This window comes from Nymphaea colorata, chromosome 11, assembly GCF_008831285.2.
Source record: "Nymphaea colorata isolate Beijing-Zhang1983 chromosome 11, ASM883128v2, whole genome shotgun sequence".
NCBI classification, from domain to species: domain Eukaryota; kingdom Viridiplantae; phylum Streptophyta; class Magnoliopsida; order Nymphaeales; family Nymphaeaceae; genus Nymphaea; species Nymphaea colorata.
The window spans coordinates 20,418,019-20,436,887 of NC_045148.1; the positions used below are offsets into that span (position 1 = coordinate 20,418,019).

The following is an 18,869-nucleotide window of genomic DNA, read 5'->3' on the forward strand; positions in this document are numbered from 1 at the left end:
GCAGAGGATGTAAAGTTTCCCTGTCTAAAGCTATGAACATGGTAGCTCTTTCAAGTCAGATGCTGATTGTGGATTACAATGAACCTAAATTCATAACTGAATTTCCCTGTAACCCGAGTTTTTAGAGATAAAGGCAATATTGGTACAAAATGGGTAAATCATAAGAAGATTAGATCTAATCTTGATCCACGTGTGCACAGAAGAAGTGGAAAATTAAGATTATAATCTCAGATTGAATTTTGATTCCAAAACACATTAGGTATGCCCATGCAGACACTCCGACTCAACCTAGCGCTGTGTTGATTTTATATAGTATTTTGTCAGGAAACCTCCTCTATAAGGAGCCGTCACTTTTTCTGAGCGTCAGGAAAATCTGCGAGGTTCATCTTACCCAGCTCCAACATTCACGTAAAGGGTGTCCTCTTGTGGGTTTCTGAACTTGTGGCATCCTGTACTCAATGTGGTCATGTTCACAAGTCACCCTGCCAGATGAAGACCTTTTAGGCGTTGAGGCCTGAGTTATCATACAGTATATAGACGTCTACGGTGAAAAGAATTCCATTTGATTGGCAACCCATTCCATTATGGGAGCATTGCATTTGTTCAGTTGCATGATTAGAAGATTCGAGCATGACAAAGGTTTCACCAGTAATCACCACAAGAACAAGAGCCATTAATGAAATGGTGAAACCTACGGGCATCTCTTACAATGATCTCCCGACCAACAAGCTTTGATATTAGCTTCGTTGCAGAATGGCAGTCATTACATACGCGAAGGTTCTTTGCAATTCTGATGGGAGTACCTGGCCTTGTGTTGATGAGGACGAACGCAATTGCTAATCTTTCACTATGACATTCGAGCATTTTCTCCTTCACATCATCCTCAACATCATAGAAGACAGAGCTTGTATCAGGCTTGTAACCAGCTTCCTTCATATGAATTCTCAAATCAGCCAGTTTAGCATAAATCTCCTCAGACTGAGGATGGGACCTGTCACCTACCAGAAACCAGTGGACTGTTCGGTTTAGTTCAACAAAACTATAACCAGGCGGCTTCTTCAACTTTCTCTGCCTCAGAATTGCACGGACGACTTCTGCATCTTTCCATCTACGGGCTGATGCATAAATATTTGACAGAGCAACATAGACCCCAGTTCCTTTAGGCTTCAAATGAAAAATCTTATCTGCTATAGCTTCTGCAAGATGCATATTGTTATGTGTTCTAGAAGCAGAAAGGAGAGATGCCCACACATCAATGCTGGGCTCCATTTTCATCCTCTCAATGAAATCATATGCCTCCTCTAGTCGACCAGCTCGACCAAGGAGGTCAACGAAGCAAATGTAGTGCTCCATTTGAGGAACTACAGAATACTCACTGGACATTTTTTCAAAAATTTCTCTACCCTCATCTACCAAACCTGCATGGCTGCATGCAGCTAAAACTGAAACGCAGGTAACTCCATCTGGTTTGATTCCACTATGCTTCATCTGTCCAAAAAGTGATAGTGAATCCTTCCCTCTCCCATGAAGTCCATAGCCTGCAATAATAGCACTCCAAGAAAACAAATTCCTCGTCGGTATCTCATCAAAAACTTGCCGTGCAAACTCGACGCTGCCACATTTGGCATACATATCTACGATAGAAGACCCTAAAGTTATGTCAAACCCAAATCCAATTTCAATAATGTAAGCATGGATGCACCGTGCGCACTGAAGGGCAGTAAGCTGGTTACAAGCGGAAATCAAGCTGGTCAAAGTAGCTTGATCAACTTCATCCATTTCAGCCCGCATTCTTCGGAAAAGAGTGAAGCTCCTAACTGGCTCTCCGTTCCTAACACAACCAGCAATTATGGAGTTCCATGACACGACATCTTTATCGACGATCCCTTCAAAGAGCTTCACTGCACCCACTAAGAAACCGCATTTGCAGTACATATCTATCAGTGAATTCCGGACAAAGGCATCATACTCCAAAGACTCCCCGACAATTCGCCCATGAACCTGTCTTGCGAGCTCCAAATCAGACAAATTAGCACATGCAGCCACCAAACTCAGAAAGGTAACGCTATCCTGACCCACCCTAGCTTGCTCCATCACGCGAAAAACAGAAATCGCTTCATCAAAATAGCCATTCTGAGCATACCCGGATATCACAGTGTTCCAGCTAGTCAAATCCCGTACAGACATTTTATCAAACAATTGGCGGGAAACCCAAACCTCGCCAAATTTCAAATACATCGCCAAAAGAGAATTCGCAACGTAAAGATCATGCGCAAACCCGCGAACCACAATCTGGCAATGAACCTCCCTCCCCAACCTCACCATCAGCAGATCACCACAAGCCTTCAGAACAAATGGGTACGTGAAATTGTCGGCCTTCTGCCCAAAACAGATCATTTCACCAAACAAAACTAACGCATCTTCAGGCAATCCACTGTTGGCATAGCCCCTAATCATGACATTCCAAAGAAAAGAACTCTTGAGCACGATCCTATCAAAGATCAACCCGGCATCAACCATCTCGCCAAAACTCGCATACATAGCAGCGAGTTTGGTGCACAAGTAAGTGTTATTGAAGAGAAGACCAGATGTGATAGTGTAAGCATGAAGCCGTTTGCCTCGCCCAACAGATTTCGTGCTCATGAAAGACTGAAGAAGAGCCCCACACTGAACAGAAGTAAGCTGGTGTTCCTCAAATCCCGTCGAGAGCCAACGATTGATAGTATTGGATTTGGTGGATAGCTTGAAAGACTTGAAACGAAGAAATCCATTGCTCATCAAAAGAGCCGCCCGATTACGACGGAGGTGAATTGGCTTCCTGACGTTTTCGCGCGCTTAGCTCATAACTAGAAAGTGGGGGAGACGAATGCGAGAAGAGAGAGTAACGAACTTGTCATGGAGCAACGTTTTAGTCCTGTATCGAAGAAAAGAGGAGTTAAGAGGGTTCTCGGGGGCTATAAAAGAGCGTCGGAGGAAACGATGGAAGTATCTTTGCGCTTGGGGCAATGACGCAGCTAGTGAGGTTAAACCGAGGCGCGTCAATTGCTGGTTGAAAACTATTTCCAAACCCCCTCCAAGGCCTAGGTTCAGCCTAGGCCTCGGAGAATTTCTGGAAGGGTCCCCTTCTTAAGGGCAAACCCTACAATTCTTTAAGAAGCCAAATATTTATGTTTTTTGTTTGGGTCGTGTAAGACCGGGGATTTCATTTTAGTTACTTCCAACTCACTATTTTTTTAACAAGTTTGAGTCCAACATTGGAGTGGTTTCAGTTTAGTTACCTATAAAAGGTATGTCCGGGGATTTCAGTTTAGCTACCTAGGTTGACGAGGAGTGGTTTATTTTATTTCATGTTTTTTGCAATAGAGATTTTTCATGTCAAATTATTCCATGCCGTGCCGACCTATAAAGAGTTTGGACAAAAATTTCACAAATTTCCACAATGCAATAGAGATTTAGATTTGGTTTCAATTTCAAAGAGCAAGGATGCCCAAAGAGATCATCCCTCATACTTCACAAATAATGCTACAGTGGCACCATTAGATACCTGTATACATATTACAACTGCATAAAGATTATGCAGCCAACAAAGAAAAAAACAAAACTACAGCAGAGAAATTGAGGAGCTCAAGTGCATTTGCACAATCAAGAGACCTGACACCAAGAAAGTACAAAGGTTAAAACAAGGCACCTGAAAATAAACATAGTACAAAGAACTTCAGGAGAACATTACCTTTCAACAATCATCAACTGCAACTCAAGCGAGCATCAGAAGGACGGAGATGTGTTTGACGGCGAGGAACTCCAATCTCACAGGCATTAACTTTCGCCGCAAATCGTAAAGAACAGAGTGATTCATTTACCGACGAAGGAACAGGCGAAATGTTGACGAACATCAACGTTTTGGACTCACCGCCAAGACAAGGCTATCAAAGCAGGTAGATATAACATCAGAATAAAGAGGGAAACGCTGACATATAAATGGAAGATTGGAACTATCAGAAAATGTCGACACATATAAGACAGAATCTCTACCTGCAAAAGGTAGGTCAACTTCGAATTCCTGAAGGGTACATGGTTATCCTTATTGGAAATGGCCAAGATGACATCACCCAAGCACGACAGACTTTTGTTAATCGCCTGCCCGACAACAGATGCTTAGCTTTTTCAATAAACATCAAATAAGAATGTAAAATAACCGTGTGTTTGTCCTGTTGTAATGATACAGAACTATAATATGAGAAGGAAATGCAGCAAACCTGAGTTTCTTTCAAACGCTCGCCTGTAGATCCACTCTTTGATAAGCGCTCACTTCCAGCCAGATCAATAAGGTTAAGCACTCCATTTACTTGTCGCTCAGTGCTCTGAGGATATGACAAACGGTCGGATTTCAAGCACATCACAACAAAAGTTTAAACATATGACAAACAAAGAAAATGACCAGTACCGCATTAAATCCCGAAATTCGCAATGTAAAAACGCAATGACTTCGTGATGACTGCTCATTCATTTGAGTTCGACTAACAGACCTGAGATAGCAGAAACAATCAATCAAACACCAAACTGCGAACCAGATAGCACAACAATAAGGAGGGAGGGGCGGGGGAGTGGGGGGGGTGGTCTTCCGTTCGATGGGGAAAATGACAGAATTTAACAGTGAAACTTGCCGTTTAAAGAAAAGCTTTGCGTCATCAGTTACAAGTCACAGAACAATCATGATTCTCGTGTCATAATTTCAAGTCAGAAGCGCAGGCTAAAATATAAGAGGAACCACTGAAGGAAAAACTAAATTGTTTATGCAAATTTTTGACAGCCAAAAAGTATTTTAGCACAAGAAAAATAATGCATATATATCACTATACACTCAGCTACCTGCTTTGTGCAGCTCGATGAAAAAGAGACGAGACTTCCATCAAACTTCCAACTTCTACAATAGTAAGATCAGACACAGTTGTGTTCCCGTTTGCGTCGTGCTTGATGGTGTACTGTTTCCCAACGCAGGGATTTTCTTGTCGAGATGTTTCATAAGAGCTTGCTCGGCTAGGTGATAACAGATCTCTTATTGTTTCATTATATATTTCTAGCATAGAAGCCTGAAATTGTGGAAAAGAAAAGGTCGCTAGTAATAAAATTATAAAATATCCATAACCTAACAATTTAGTCAAGGATATCACATACGACAAAGTCTCTGGTCACATGGACGTACCTCCATCTTAAATGTCCAACCCTGCGAAGATAAAGATTGGCTGGTCTGAAATATTTGCTCTAAAGAACGAGGAATCAACCCTTTCTGCTCTGGAGCTTCAGTTCCGCCCATCATTGTGTATGTTTTACCAGAGCCAGTTTGTCCATAAGCAAAAATACAAACCTACCAAAAGGATAAACTTAAGACTGAATTAGGCTGAGAGACCAATCACGGAAAGAAAAAGCGCTTAAAAACCAATAAATGCATTAGGAAACAGAGGCATATCAACATGAAAACAAAAATAGACACCAACAATGAGAAAATTATCATGATGGCATACTGGTTGCTAATGCAAAGAAACTTATTGAATTGATGACTTCAGCTCTACCATATCAAATCAGCCTCCTACTAGATTAACCCAATAATTGTCCACAACCTTACAACCAAACCAAGGCATGGTATGACTCTACCTAGGCATAATACCTTTGGTCATGACACCAAGAAGTTACGAAGTCAGGTTGGCTGAATCCAGAGCCGATTCATGTGAGGTTCAGCAACATCATCAATTTTTACATTACGTAGACAACAGAAGCAATAACGAAAGCAGGCACTGAAGAAAAGATAAACCAAATTGCAGAGGAAATAAAGGTAAATTGAAACGAGAACTTGTATTTGTAATGGGAGGCACTACCATGTCGAAGGACTTATACTAGTCAAGATGCAAATCACAGGCAATATGCAACCAGTATCATTTAGAACTCCAAAATCAACTAATACATCGTCGAGTTTATGGAATAAATATTATAAATGAAAATTAACCCGAATCCACATGCAGAGTGCATGCATGTGGGAGCAAACCTTCTGTGCACATTATCCTAAGCACTGCTTTATCACCATAAAAAGTATCAAATGTACAGCAGATATACCGTACATAAACATTTACATATTTTATACAAATATAAATTCGTCATGATCCACATTAGTCAGAAAGTTGACCTGACCAACTTGAACGTCAACGCCCGCAAGCACACATTATGAGTCATTTGGCATTTAAATCATGGAAGCACCCATACTGACAACAGAGAGATGCAACAAACACCCAAGGGAACAAAAGTCTCTAGAAAATCTCCACAGAGGTTGGTTCTTCAAAAAAGACAAGGAGGCACTTAGGAGATGCCAAAAAGTGTCAATGAAAGAAAAAACAAAAGTGAAAGAGAGAGAGAGAGAGAGAGAAGAAAAAAAATAAAACAAAGGAAAGGGAAAAATAAAAGATAATAAAAAAGCCTAAACAGAAGACAAAAGAATTAGGAAATTTTTTTGCGGTTCTATGCCTAGGTGCACTTGAGTATGAAGATTAGAGCTATCATCCAGTTTTTTGTCAGTTCTTTAACATGGGAGAAAAATTAAGATCGTCCAGTATGCATTTCTAGAAGCATCATCAACAAGTCAAGAATTTCTTTAACATGGGAGCAAATTAAGATCGTCCAGTTCCTTTAACAAGGGAGAAAAATTAAGTCAGTCATCTCTCCTTTTGCAAGATGGTGACATGCTAATTCAACAAGCATCATTTCTGCTACCGTACCAAACACTCCATGGAAGTCATAAAAAGAAGCATAGTCACCTTATAACCATCCAGAGCACTTTGAACTAATTGGGAAATTTCAGTGAACACTTCTTCTTGAGATGCATCATGGTTAAATACTTTATCAAAACTAAATGAATGTTTTTGTCCTGCAAAAACAAATCCAGTTTCAAGTAAATAGTTGAACTTATACAATCAAATGCAGCGTTGCATGTAACATTCTATAGCCAACATCAAAGTTTCATTCATAGTGCAGAAAAAATCTCTCGACTAGAAATAAGAACTCAAATCCCTTTTTTTACATTATCACAAAAGTAAAGTCCAATGGATATTCTTTACCAGGATTCTGAGCCAACTCGATCCCACGACCGAGCAGCTCAGCGGATGAAGGATAGGAAATAGCAGTTGCTTCACCACTACCATATTCGTCATCTGGCAAAACAGGGCGGACCCTGCAAAAAACTCTAATATTCCCCTTCAACTCCTGCAATGAAAGCAAAAAATTATCAAGTAAACTAACATAAAAGAAAACTACGCAGGTAACATTAAAAAAAAGGTACCTGTATAGCATTATGCAACTTCTTGCGGACCAACTCTCCCTCAAAAATTAGTAGTTCTTTCTCTGCAAGGACATTTTCAAGTTCTCGCATTGCCTTTTTCCTATCTTCGCATTCTTGTTTCAAATCCGAGACTGACGCTTCAGACATCTGATACATCACAATGGGCAAGAAAGTAAATTTATCTAAACCTCAGTGAAAACTATAACTTAAATTAACCAATAAAAACTTAACTCGCACTATTCAGTAATTTACTAGTTCATCCGAAAAGTGATCCATGTGACAAAGTAATACAAAGAACTAGCACGATAAATTTATCAAAACACAAAAATAAAACTAAGTTGAATGTCAATTGTCAGGCCTCATAAGACATAAAAATATAAAACAGATAAAACATATCACGACTGAATTCAAGTAACAAACTGTACAAATAAACCCCAAACTCAAAAGATGATAGTTGGTCAACCTGTTTTTCTTCACGAGCAATTTTAAGCTGTTGCTCAAGCATTCTTATTCGCTCCTTCTGAGATTCATAACTCTCCTGCAGAAACAGAATGTGGAAAGATGATTGAGTTAACCATCATATAGACATTCTCAAAACAAAGATTCACCGATACCTCCAAGCAATTAGCCCTTGTTGTCAAATGTTCCAACTCAGCAGTGGATTTTCCTGTCCATTCTTTGTATCTTTCAACCTCAGCAGTCAAGGTCTTCACATTTGCCCTTTCCATATCTCTATCCTCCCTCATTTGTTGCAATTCAGCACTCATGCGTGCCACTTCCTCTTTTGCCAAGTTTCTAGCATCTATAGCCTCTTTCAAGGAATCCTGATGAACAAGCAAATTCCTAGATCCTTATGCATCCACACACAATAAAATGACATGCATGAAAACATTAATACAAGCACCTTGTACATACTAACTGACGTACATATAAAATAGCAACTCAACAGAAATTTGAAATATAAAATTGATACAAGATAAACATTTCTCAACATAATATTAAGCTAGAAATGAGTTGGCCAAAAAAAATCTTCAGGGAAACATACAAGATGGCACAAGCTTCCAGCCACAGCAGCATCTTAACTTAGATGTTCTATCCATGATTGTTGAAATATTTCAAGGTTCAAGCACATCCGTTCGATAAGCTATTTTGAAATGATTCAAGATTCAAAAGCTTACTCATCACCAGGAAAAAAAAGCAAAGTTTAGAAGAAGTCTAAGGGAAATATAAATCACAAAGCTGTGCGATATATCTATAGTTAGCTATCTAGAAGACCACTAGTGGAATATTATTAACAATTAAAATAGAAGATAGTGGTGAGAGAGTGGAAAGAGATCAAAAGAACATACTTTAGAAGCTGCTAATTGATTTTGCACCGAAGCCAAATGAGCTCTTATGCCACTCAAAGTTTCCATGATTGTAGCTTTCTCATTTTGCAACCTAGTGATTGTAGCAGAAGCATTAACTGCATCATTGGAGAGGTTCCTATTGTATTGCTGCAAACTGGAATTATATTCTTGTAATCTTTGGTGATCGCAACGAAGTTTATTTATCTGAACAAGGAAGCAAGAAACATGTTAGCAATTCATTGACAAGGACGTTGAACTTAACCTAGGTGCAAAGGAACACACTTGTTCGTTGGCATTTTTTACTTCTTCACGTGCTTTCTCAAGCTCTTCTGATACAGATGCTAGCGACTTTTCCACAAGAATTCTAGCCTGCACTTCCTTTTGGTAGGATTCAACTGAAGCCTGTAAACAAGAAAGATAGCAAGGATCTAACCCAAGAAAGCACCAGTAAAAATTCTCAAGTAGATAATAATAAGTATAAAAAATATTAAATTACCAGTTTTGCAGCTTCTTCCTTTAAGAATTTGTCATTCAGTTCTGTGTAGTTTTTTCTTAGCTCATCAATCGTACAAGTCAATTCTTCCAGCTTCTGGTTCAGCTCATTCACTATTCATAAAAGAAGGTGTTTAAAATGAATATTTGCAAATTTAGTGAAAGCTCATATGCATTATAAAATTCCTAAATGATATGTTCAATAATTGGTGGCTTTAGACATCAACTTGATATGATCCGACAGCACAAGAAATAACTCTAGAAATGAGAAAGCACTAACCAAATTAACACTTATATCTTACTTACATGTTTTGACATGTTTTTCTCGTTCAGCATCGTGGAGTTCCTCTTGTTCCAAGTACCATTTGACACAAGCTCGAAGTTTTCTTACATATTCTGTCATCATCTCGCACTTGCCCTGAAACCAAAATTGTTTCTCTTACCATCTCTCTGAGACTCCATTTCATAATTTCACTGGAAACAGCAGAAAGAAACAAACCTTGAAATCAAACTTTGTTTTTCCTTTTATTTTCTCATTCAGAAGTGCATTCGCATCCTCTTTTCGGAACTCAACTAACCCACCATCTTCAGTACTTAAGCCTTCGGTGTTTGAAGAGGCATTGCTCATAGATTCCCCCACTACTTGACCAGCATTTGCATCAGAAAGTGCCCGTCTGCTCCTCAGGGATGGAGCCGCCAATCTCCCCATTCCGGCAGTATCGCGCCCTAATCTCCGACGCTTGTCTAAAGGCACTTCCTCCGAAAGCCCCTTTCCCTGAGAAATGTATAAACAGAAAATAGAAAATTACAAATTTTGTAGTCAAAAGAACATGCACCATTCAGTGTTAACAATACGTTGTCGTAGTGAGACCAAGGACCAACCCCACAGATACTACGTCTGTTCTGAGCCACAAAAGGCCAACAATGAGCCAAAGTTAGTGACTAGAATACGCAGACGTATACACTAAAAACACCAAATTTTCAGTATATGAAAGAAACTTCTCCTTGCTTCGGTATTGGCATTTGGGGCACAAAAGTTGCAAACTTCTTAGAAGTGAAACTGCTTCCGTCTCCACACATATAAATGTATAATTCAAACCACCTTGAAGGCAAAACCTCACAAAATTGGCACTAGCAATGGAATCCCAGTTCAGAATTTTCAGAAAGCAGAATAGAGCCCAAAAAAGATTAACAGCCCATGTCCACCAAGAAAGTTCTGTGCAGGCAAGCGTATGTGAAACCCAATTTTAACACAAGAAACCCACGAGACTAAACTCTGACAATTCTCAAGCAAGCAATAATGCATCCCTCACCACTGCCCGAAAACCAACCAGATCCGACAAGCAGGAACTGCATTAACTGACCAAAGAGATCCCAGCGCTGGCGCAAAGATGCTAGAAAACAGCGAAAAATCCACGGGAAAATAAACTTACGCCGAAAGGGCTCCTGGGGGGCTTGCCAGATGCTCTGTTCTCCTTCCGAAACGACATGTAATTACTCCGAGAACAAAACTTTACGCCCCTTCTTCAGCTCAAAGCGCACAAGCAACGGATGAAAAGAAAGATACTCGGAAAACCAGAAAACAGATCAAGAAGGGAAAAGGAAGAAGTTCTTCCGTTCTCTTGGCGTGGATCAGAAGCCAAAACGCGATGCTTTTCCGTCGGCCGGCGTGTTTGACGCCTCTTTTGCTCCTACCCTCTTCTTTACTTCCCTCCCTCTTTATCTTTTCCTCATTTCTCTGTGAGAACAGCAAAGGAAGAGAAGCACGGATCGAGCAAAGGTAGGGTTAGCAGAGGGTAACGGAAAAATGGGAGAGAGAGAGAGAGAAAGAAAGACAGAGATTTGAAATTTTTTGAATCGATTCGATCTGGGCGGGCCAAAAAGGCTTTCCTTACCTGCAATTCGTGTTGACAACAATGCCCCTGGACAACGCTGAGTTTCCAAATCCATAGCATGCTCTGAGCTTGTTCTCCTTTTCTATTCGATGTAAAAGCGGATCGGATTGAATTGGATTTTAAACTGAACCCAAGGAATTATAAGATATAAATCTTCGTATAATACAAGGAATGTATGTCTGGCTGGGTTTGAAACCTTATCATCTTGGGCTCCCAGTTTTTCTCTTTGGATGCATTGCTTATCTCAGGATTTGGATCTGGGTCGAATCAAGCCGTCTAAAACTACATTTGAATCTAAACCCATCTGCCGTCTTCCCAATTTTTCAAACCAGTTTCGGTTTAGGCGTGTTTGTTGATTAAGTCACTCAATTCCTTTATCAAGATGATCCATTACTTTGCCATATGTTATGATTCGTAACCTTGCAATAAAATCAAATGCTTATGTATAACTTCGAGTATATATATAATACATAGAAACGAGATGATTTATACTGGCAAAATTTTAATGCACTATAGAATTTTAATAAAGTTCGAGCTTCCAAAGAAACCAAATTAAATGATACGATTTGACAAGCTAACTAATATTTTGTGCTAAACAAAGCTGGACAAAATCACATCTATGTGACTTGATATGATAAAAATCAGGAAAAGTATCGAAACTGGGGATGTTGGTGTAGCCCATGGCAAACTACTATAGCTCAAAAGGACACAGTTTTGTTGCTTGAACAATTTTCAGCTCATACTTTTATAGGAAAAAGCAAGTGTTCCACGTGATGCTAGTTGTTGGTACTTAGCTTGTTCAAGTGAACACCCAACTACTGCTCTTTTTTGCTGGCCGGGATCAATTTTTTCCTGTCAGCCTTTTCCTTTTTGTGCCAATAACAACAACCACCGCAATGTGATTGATCCATCAACTTGTTATTGTGGAAGTTGACATCTCATTAGAGCATTAGCTACGGATAGTATGAGCCACTGAATCCGAAAATGACGGTTTCGGTGCCAATTCCATAAGCATGAGAACTTCCAATTGAACAAGAAATGAATATCACTTAACTCTGTTTATGCATGAAAGTTTTGAGGTGATTTGATCACAATGCTCCAAATTCGAAATGGTAATCAGTTTTTTGCCAAGCTATGAACTTTGATCCAAGTAACTTTGGTTATCACATGCTGAGGAATCACAACCTTTTTCCTCGTATGGTTAAAATATTACATGGTGTGAAGAGCATTTACTTTGGAAAAGTGGGTTGAACAATCACAAGCTGCATTTTTTTTTTTTTTTTTATAAATTTGTTCATACTCACCAACCCATTTATAACTTTAAATTTAGTTCATTCACTTTGATTCCTAAGCTGTAGCATTTTTTAGCTCAACGGGTCGCAGTACCGGATTTCAATTGAAAATTCAAATTATGGGCCCACCTATTGAACTAACGGTCATAATCGAGGGATTAAATTAGCAGAAAATGCTTTACTTGTATAGATGAAATTGCAATCGGCCTTTATCAGACAAACTGTGACTCTGTGAGTCATGCCTTGAGGTACAGACAATCGGTTCCGGGTCAGATGAACGTGTGGGATTTGGATTTGATTGAATTGTGAACATCCAAAAGCTTCGGTAGCGTTTTGATAGCTTCAGACTTTTGATCCGAGTCCGCATGGATCAAATATCTTAGTGTTTTGAGATCACTAGGATCTCGTATCACTGCGGATTTGAAATCTACGGTGAAACAAACACACCTTTTCTATCTGACGAACAAGATCTATACTCGTTTGGATGACAAAAAAACTGTGTAAAAGAGCTTTCGAACCCCGTTTTAGCATTTCAATTGAAAATGTTGTCAAAGTAAAAATATCGTGGTATTTCCATGAGTTCCTTCAAAAGAATATTAAATCGTTTTCATTTTTTTTTTTACAAAACAAATTACATATTTTTATTGGTTTCATATAATTTTTACCGTTTTGAGTTTCCAATAACTTTTTAGGGTTTCTTTAGGAAACAAACTCTCCATTATCATGAGAAAACTAGATCTTCATGCCTTGGCGTGGACAAAAACCTGCACGTTGCTTCTACCATTTAAATTATCATACGATGAAAAGATATTTTCTGTTTTATAACATAAAAATATCACATCATTAACTTCGGTTTTTTATGTTAGCTTCTTGTACGATTCCCAGTCCCTTTTGCATTTTAATGTTTTGTACTTTTTAATAAAGAAATTCTGTGTGGAATAAAAGGTTGGGATCACGAATCCCTATCGCCAGTTTTTCCCAAATAGCTCACTACTTAATTGGACCTCGTGTAAATCGACAACCAAATGAATGACCCTGGTCGCCTTTTACCTTCTCGAAAGAATCTTGCAGATGATTAAAAGAAAATATAAGCGCAAAAGCCAACATCCCAAGAAAGAGTAATTAAGATATGCAAGATTATTTGGGGAAGGGAGAAGCAAACTGGAAGCAGGAAAGCAAAATTTAAAGGAAGCAGGGTTCCTGGTTACTGTATGCATCAAGCACTCTATTATAGAGTTGATCATCATAAATGTTCCAAGTATAATTTCGGTTCTGTTAATGTCGAGGACTGTCTGTCGAGTTTGAAAGGAAACATTGCTATAAGCAGATCAAGGAGGAGGTGCACAGAGGGTTTTCCAAGCACCCAATTTCAAAAAGAAGCTTTTCTTTTGCAGATCTCCACTCAAAGACTTCCACCAGGCAACTTCATTCCTTTGCTTGCAATCTCTGCAGGTTTCAGATTAAACAGAATGAGAATTAAGTAAAAACAAAACCACATGCATCCCCACGAGCAAGTAGACAAGTGTGCGCAAAGAGGAAGCCAACAAATGTATCAGAATTAACCTTTAGATCATGCCAACATTTTTTGTCGATGAAAATGCTGAGAAATCAACTCCTTGAAAATGCAAAGTTGCAAGTAGAAATGTCTATAGCGATTTATTCACTTTAAAACTTGCATCAAGCTAGGCGTTTCTTGAAATCCATGTATGCATCTGGGAGAGATAAACTGTTAAAGCTGTTTCTCTTTGTGCTAAAAATTGCAATAAAGGATTAAATGCCCTTTTCTTTTTTAACATCAGTTATATCAAAGCATCTAGTAGTGGTATCGACAACGTTTATGTGTGTTGTCTGTTTTGACTCTATATGCATGCATGCTTGCTTGATTTTGTGGAGGTTTCAGTCTCATGCAAAGGAAAAAGCAGATTTCAACCTTCCAGGACAGTATCCCTTGAATTATATGTAGTTTAACGACTAATAAATAGAGGGTTCCAACACTAGTCCATTACAGTTGAATAACACATTCTGGCAAATAAGAGATCGGTGAGTACCTTAATTGTGCTCTGAAACTTTTTTTGCAGGAGTATGCTTTCAAACAGCTCAATGCTCACATCAGCAAGCCGGTCTTTCAGCACCTCTATCTCCTTTTTTTGTTCTTCATTTGTTTGTTTCATAGCCAAAGACTCATCTTCAGCAACCTTTACATGAACAATAAAAATTAAACTGAAATCTTGGGGCTGTCAAGATCAAAATGGTAAGCAATTATGACATTTTCAAGTTTTAAGCACCACCAAACATCAACATCAAGTTGGTTTGTATCAGAAACTGCATGATTCCATATGGTTACGGTTAGCATAATGAACAACAAGTGGTTTATGGTTCTTCAACATGCCATTGAATAGAAAATTCATGTCTGACAAGATAGAGAGCTAGATCTAAAATCTTAAAACTTGATATAGGTCTAGAATTTTTGAAGTCCATCTTCAAAACAAAATCAGTAGAAAACATCAAGGCTAAATGCCACAGAAAAAATGATAAGGAATGCAGAACGTGTAATCCATGAGTCGATTCTAAAGGTGGATTAATGGTAGAAACCAGAAGATGAAATTGATTGTAAAAGTAAGGTAAGTATTGTATGTGAATCATGCAAGTTACCTGCAAGTCCAATTGAATGGAATGAAGCTGATGCTGAAGTTCCTCAAGTTGCTCAGCCTGTGATATGACATTTTTCTGCAATAACAAATGAAATCACACGAATGAGATTCACAATATATGATAATTTGCAGAAGAATTATCTTATATCAAGGCATCAGAAGATCTACATCTGCTTTGAAATCTTCAATAGCTAAGGACAAATTTTCCATAGACTTTTTGCACTTATGCAGTTCATCAGTAAACTTCTGAACTAGAACTGGTTGTTGATGTGTGTCCACGTAAATTTCTTGCATTTGATGGATATCCTCAATATCCTCTCGCAATGACTTGATCTCTTGATCCTTGACCCGCAATGAAGCCTGAATGAATAAAGCAGAATTCAGATGGCAATATCAAACATAGTCTAGGCAAGGATAAAACAAAAATGCAGAAAAGCAACAGATTGTTCAGTTTCACTGAAGAAGCTAACCAAAAGGAAAAATTGATCATATCATGAACAAGTCCAATAGGAATGCAGGTTTAGAATTTGTGAAAATTGATTTACATAGGAATAGCTATTTATAATTTTATTGTTATACGACAGTGATTTTGTGGAAGGGATTTCTTGAATTTCTCCTTCTTTCCTGTCGTCTAAGAATATTTTTAAGATTAAACAATATTGTGAATAAATTACTGATTACACAGTTATAGCACAAAGAAAATTAATGCACATGCCTCTTTCTTAAAAAAATACCCAAAATTTCATGCACAATTTTGTACCCTTGCTGAATAATCTGTAATAATTGGTATAACTGTTATAGGTCTTTTCATGTTTTTAGCAGGTTCCGATAATTGATTACTGCTCGTCCTTGTGATGTGCAGCTTCAAAAATCCTGTTCACCAATAATTGATTAGTACCTAGCACACTTTTCTCCAATAACTTCGCTGTACTCATTAGTCATTCAACATGATTCATTTCACCTTATCTGGATTTGAATCTTCTTTAGTGACTTGATGGAACAGACATGTTCTAATAAATTGATGCCAATCAGTTACTTGATGGTAGCCACACAAGTGAACCATAAATTTATATGCCATAGGAACAAGAAGTCAAAAACTACAACAAGTTTCCTCATGCCATGTAACATTAGTAATATAAGACAGAAACCAAATCATGGGTGAGCAGCCTACTTACATAAGAAGCATCCAATTGCTGCTGCAGCGTAGCAGCATGCCTGCGAGCAAAGCCTGCATCATGCCACCAATAATTCTTTTCCTGTTCCAGAAAACTAACATTGCCGTGGAGTCTATCAATAGACTCCTTCATAAAATTGTTTTCATGTTCAAGGTCCCAGATTCGTTCATGAAGAGTTACAACCTGCAGCCCAAACAGGAAGTCATGGTTATAAACTTGATCATGCTAATTAATTTAAACTTGGCTGAAGAGAGCCAATAGATTCTGATTTAACCTGCTCAGAAGCTCGCTCATATTTGTTAACCAAAGTTGAAATTTCTTTTTCCATGGTCAGTCTTCGCCGCGTCTCATCTTCGTATGACTGCACTGCTGCCTGTAGATAGAAACGCAAACCAAGAAGTCAACAACGATATTCTCAAAATTTTTTGAATTGCAGCCCATTTACGGCTTAAGAACGAGTTATAATAACAGTTCAATGATTACCAGTCTACGGGCTTCTTCTTGAGCATACATTTCCTGTAAAGCTGCATACTTTCTATGGAGCTTTTCATAATCACGATTTTCCTGTTCTTGTCTCTCCTTAATTCTTGCCAATTCCTTGTCCTTTTCCTCGAGTACTGCAACTAAACAGAATGAAGTTGGTGATGAAGATATCGCATCAATAGATTTGACAACAAAAATGTTTTGTACTATGAACAAGAGCAAATGTAATGAAACCTCCCTGCGATGGGTCTAATACCAGAACTGGACAAGCGAAAGTACATTCAAAAGGAAACATGCGACAGTTCCTGTGACAGTACACACAGACACACATTCTTTGTCGTGAACATGTAGCAATATCTTTCCCACAGGGAAATGTAGGCAGTACTACTTTACTGCTTGTGAACTTATGAGGAAAGGAATCAATGGTAATATAATATGATCAGCCATGAAGGTATACCACACTGTTCTTCTGTAAAAAACCATCAAGAACAATCATAATCACATACTAGCATCGACAGGGGACAAAGCTTACTTGTTTCAGCAAGTACGATTCTCATGTCTTCCAACTCTGCCTGCATTTGCTGTCCGAGGCATCCCATCCTAGCTTGTTGCACCAACTCGACGAGAGCATTAATGGCAGACTCGCGTTCCATCTCCTTGTGCATGCAGAGTTCGTAGGACACCAACGAGGAGATAACGAATGCTGGTGGAGAAGCAGAAAGGCCTGAATCTCTTGGGCACCCTTCCGTTGCAGAGAGAAAGGAAATAGTGATCTCTGCAGAGAATAAGCGGGGGAAAAGAAATAGGAAGGCAGTTTCGGGGAGCTGAGTACGGGCGTTAGAAAGATTTGCTTCGTCCACCCGATTTGGAAAGCGCAACAACGGGCCTGAGCTTGGCTTCCTTCTCCGCGGGGAATATTTTTTGCGGTTTCCTTTCTTCTGCTTATATAAGCAAGAGAGTTGCATGGTTTCCTTCCGCTATTAGGAATCAACTGGCAGATGCGACCCTCCCCAAATGACGGGCATTAACTGATGAATCCTATAAGATATGACTTATCCGGCATCCGGATTAATCATGCTGGTTTATGAACTCCTTTTGAATAATATCTTAATGCAAAATATTATTTAATATTTTTTTTACATGTTATAAGATATGACTTAGGATTAACCAAAAACATTAATTTTGGGCTAACCCATGTTAGACTCGCATACAAATCTGGATAAGTTCCAGCAGAAGCCCGCCATTGCCCCAATCCCGTGAACCTTGCGCATTATTTCTGGGGATAGATCTTAATCTAAACTCTTGAAGTTGCTGCAAAGAATATCTCATAAATTAGAAAAGATGATAACCTTCAGCTCATATACAATTAATTAAGAATTATCGTTCTCTTTTTCTGTTTAAAACAGTCTGATCTTGTTTGGAGATATATATATATATATATATATTAAAAATTTTATCAATATCTTTAAATAAGTAAACAATAAGCAGTATAATTTAGTAGACAGTTCTGCCCTTATAACATTTACTATGAGGTTAGAACTAAGCTTAGGATTACACGCGGAGTGGATTTTACCCCATATCTGATCAGAGCCGGTGAGTACAATTGATGGTCGTAATGGACCAGAAAATAGATTTATTGTTTCATAAAATTTTGTTCAGATATGAATTTATATAACTAACTTCACATAGATTATGTGTTGGATTTGGAGCGAAAAAAAAAAAATTCTGTCAAATTAGCTGGCTCAAAGAGTTGGTTTAAGACATTCGGTTCTGAATATAAAGGGTTCGCTTCCAAAGCGGTCGTAACTTTGGGATAGGAGGAAGGAGGGAGGGGCCTCAGTTTCTTCAATGTACCTACACATCGGGGCCGAGCCAAGGTAGGGCCGTAGGGGCCCAGGCCCCACCTCAAAAAAAAATTACATGTAATTTTAAAAAAATTCACTTATCTTATATAAATATTTTGAAATCAAAATTTAGAAACTTTAATTCGGCCCCCTTCATGAACAATTTTTGGCTCCACCCTGCTTTATACCTCCAAAAGGTTCAATATCTAGCCTCTCTGAGCATGCATTCTGGCAATTCAAATGTTAATCTCCATTAAACCAATCCCATGTTACCACAAACATATTAGGATTATCGGGCAAAAAAATTATTAAAGTGCACATGTAAATGACTGGCAAATGTATGTCCATGATTAGATCAATGTAA

General features: G+C 38.6%; 3 protein-coding genes and 1 non-coding gene across 4 annotated transcripts; 1 reads left to right on the forward strand and 3 right to left on the reverse strand.

The window, feature by feature from the left end:
- Nucleotides 1–208: 208 nt before the first annotated feature.
- On the reverse strand, nt 209–2,906 carry LOC116263920 (pentatricopeptide repeat-containing protein At3g26782, mitochondrial-like). Its single transcript, XM_031643746.2, has one exon. The coding sequence runs from the start codon at nt 2,776–2,778 to the stop codon at nt 643–645; it is 2,136 nt and encodes a 711-aa protein (XP_031499606.1). The 5' UTR covers nt 2,779–2,906; the 3' UTR covers nt 209–642.
- Nucleotides 2,907–2,987: 81 nt separating this feature from the next.
- LOC116265100 (U4 spliceosomal RNA) lies at nt 2,988–3,139 on the forward strand. The gene has a single exon (XR_004174984.1). It is a non-coding gene; the product is annotated as a U4 spliceosomal RNA (small nuclear RNA).
- Nucleotides 3,140–3,422: 283 nt separating this feature from the next.
- On the reverse strand, nt 3,423–10,998 carry LOC116263832 (kinesin-like protein KIN-14D). Its single transcript, XM_031643621.2, has 18 exons — nt 10,599–10,998; nt 9,665–9,940; nt 9,472–9,583; nt 9,170–9,279; nt 8,956–9,075; nt 8,674–8,877; nt 7,939–8,148; nt 7,788–7,862; nt 7,325–7,471; nt 7,104–7,248; nt 6,804–6,913; nt 5,204–5,365; nt 4,870–5,090; nt 4,445–4,526; nt 4,257–4,361; nt 4,033–4,137; nt 3,731–3,923; nt 3,423–3,651 (listed from the first exon to the last, which is right to left on the reverse strand). The coding sequence occupies exons 1-17, from the start codon at nt 10,653–10,655 to the stop codon at nt 3,744–3,746; spliced, it is 2,421 nt and encodes an 806-aa protein (XP_031499481.1). The 5' UTR covers nt 10,656–10,998; the 3' UTR covers nt 3,423–3,651; nt 3,731–3,743.
- A 2,745-nt stretch (nt 10,999–13,743) lies between these two features.
- LOC116263666 (uncharacterized) lies at nt 13,744–17,626 on the reverse strand. Its single transcript, XM_031643397.2, has 8 exons — nt 17,194–17,626; nt 16,662–16,801; nt 16,453–16,551; nt 16,179–16,361; nt 15,172–15,363; nt 15,005–15,079; nt 14,401–14,547; nt 13,744–13,798 (listed from the first exon to the last, which is right to left on the reverse strand). The coding sequence occupies exons 1-8, from the start codon at nt 17,624–17,626 to the stop codon at nt 13,778–13,780; spliced, it is 1,290 nt and encodes a 429-aa protein (XP_031499257.2). The 3' UTR covers nt 13,744–13,777.
- Between the last annotated feature and the right edge of the window lie 1,243 nt (nt 17,627–18,869).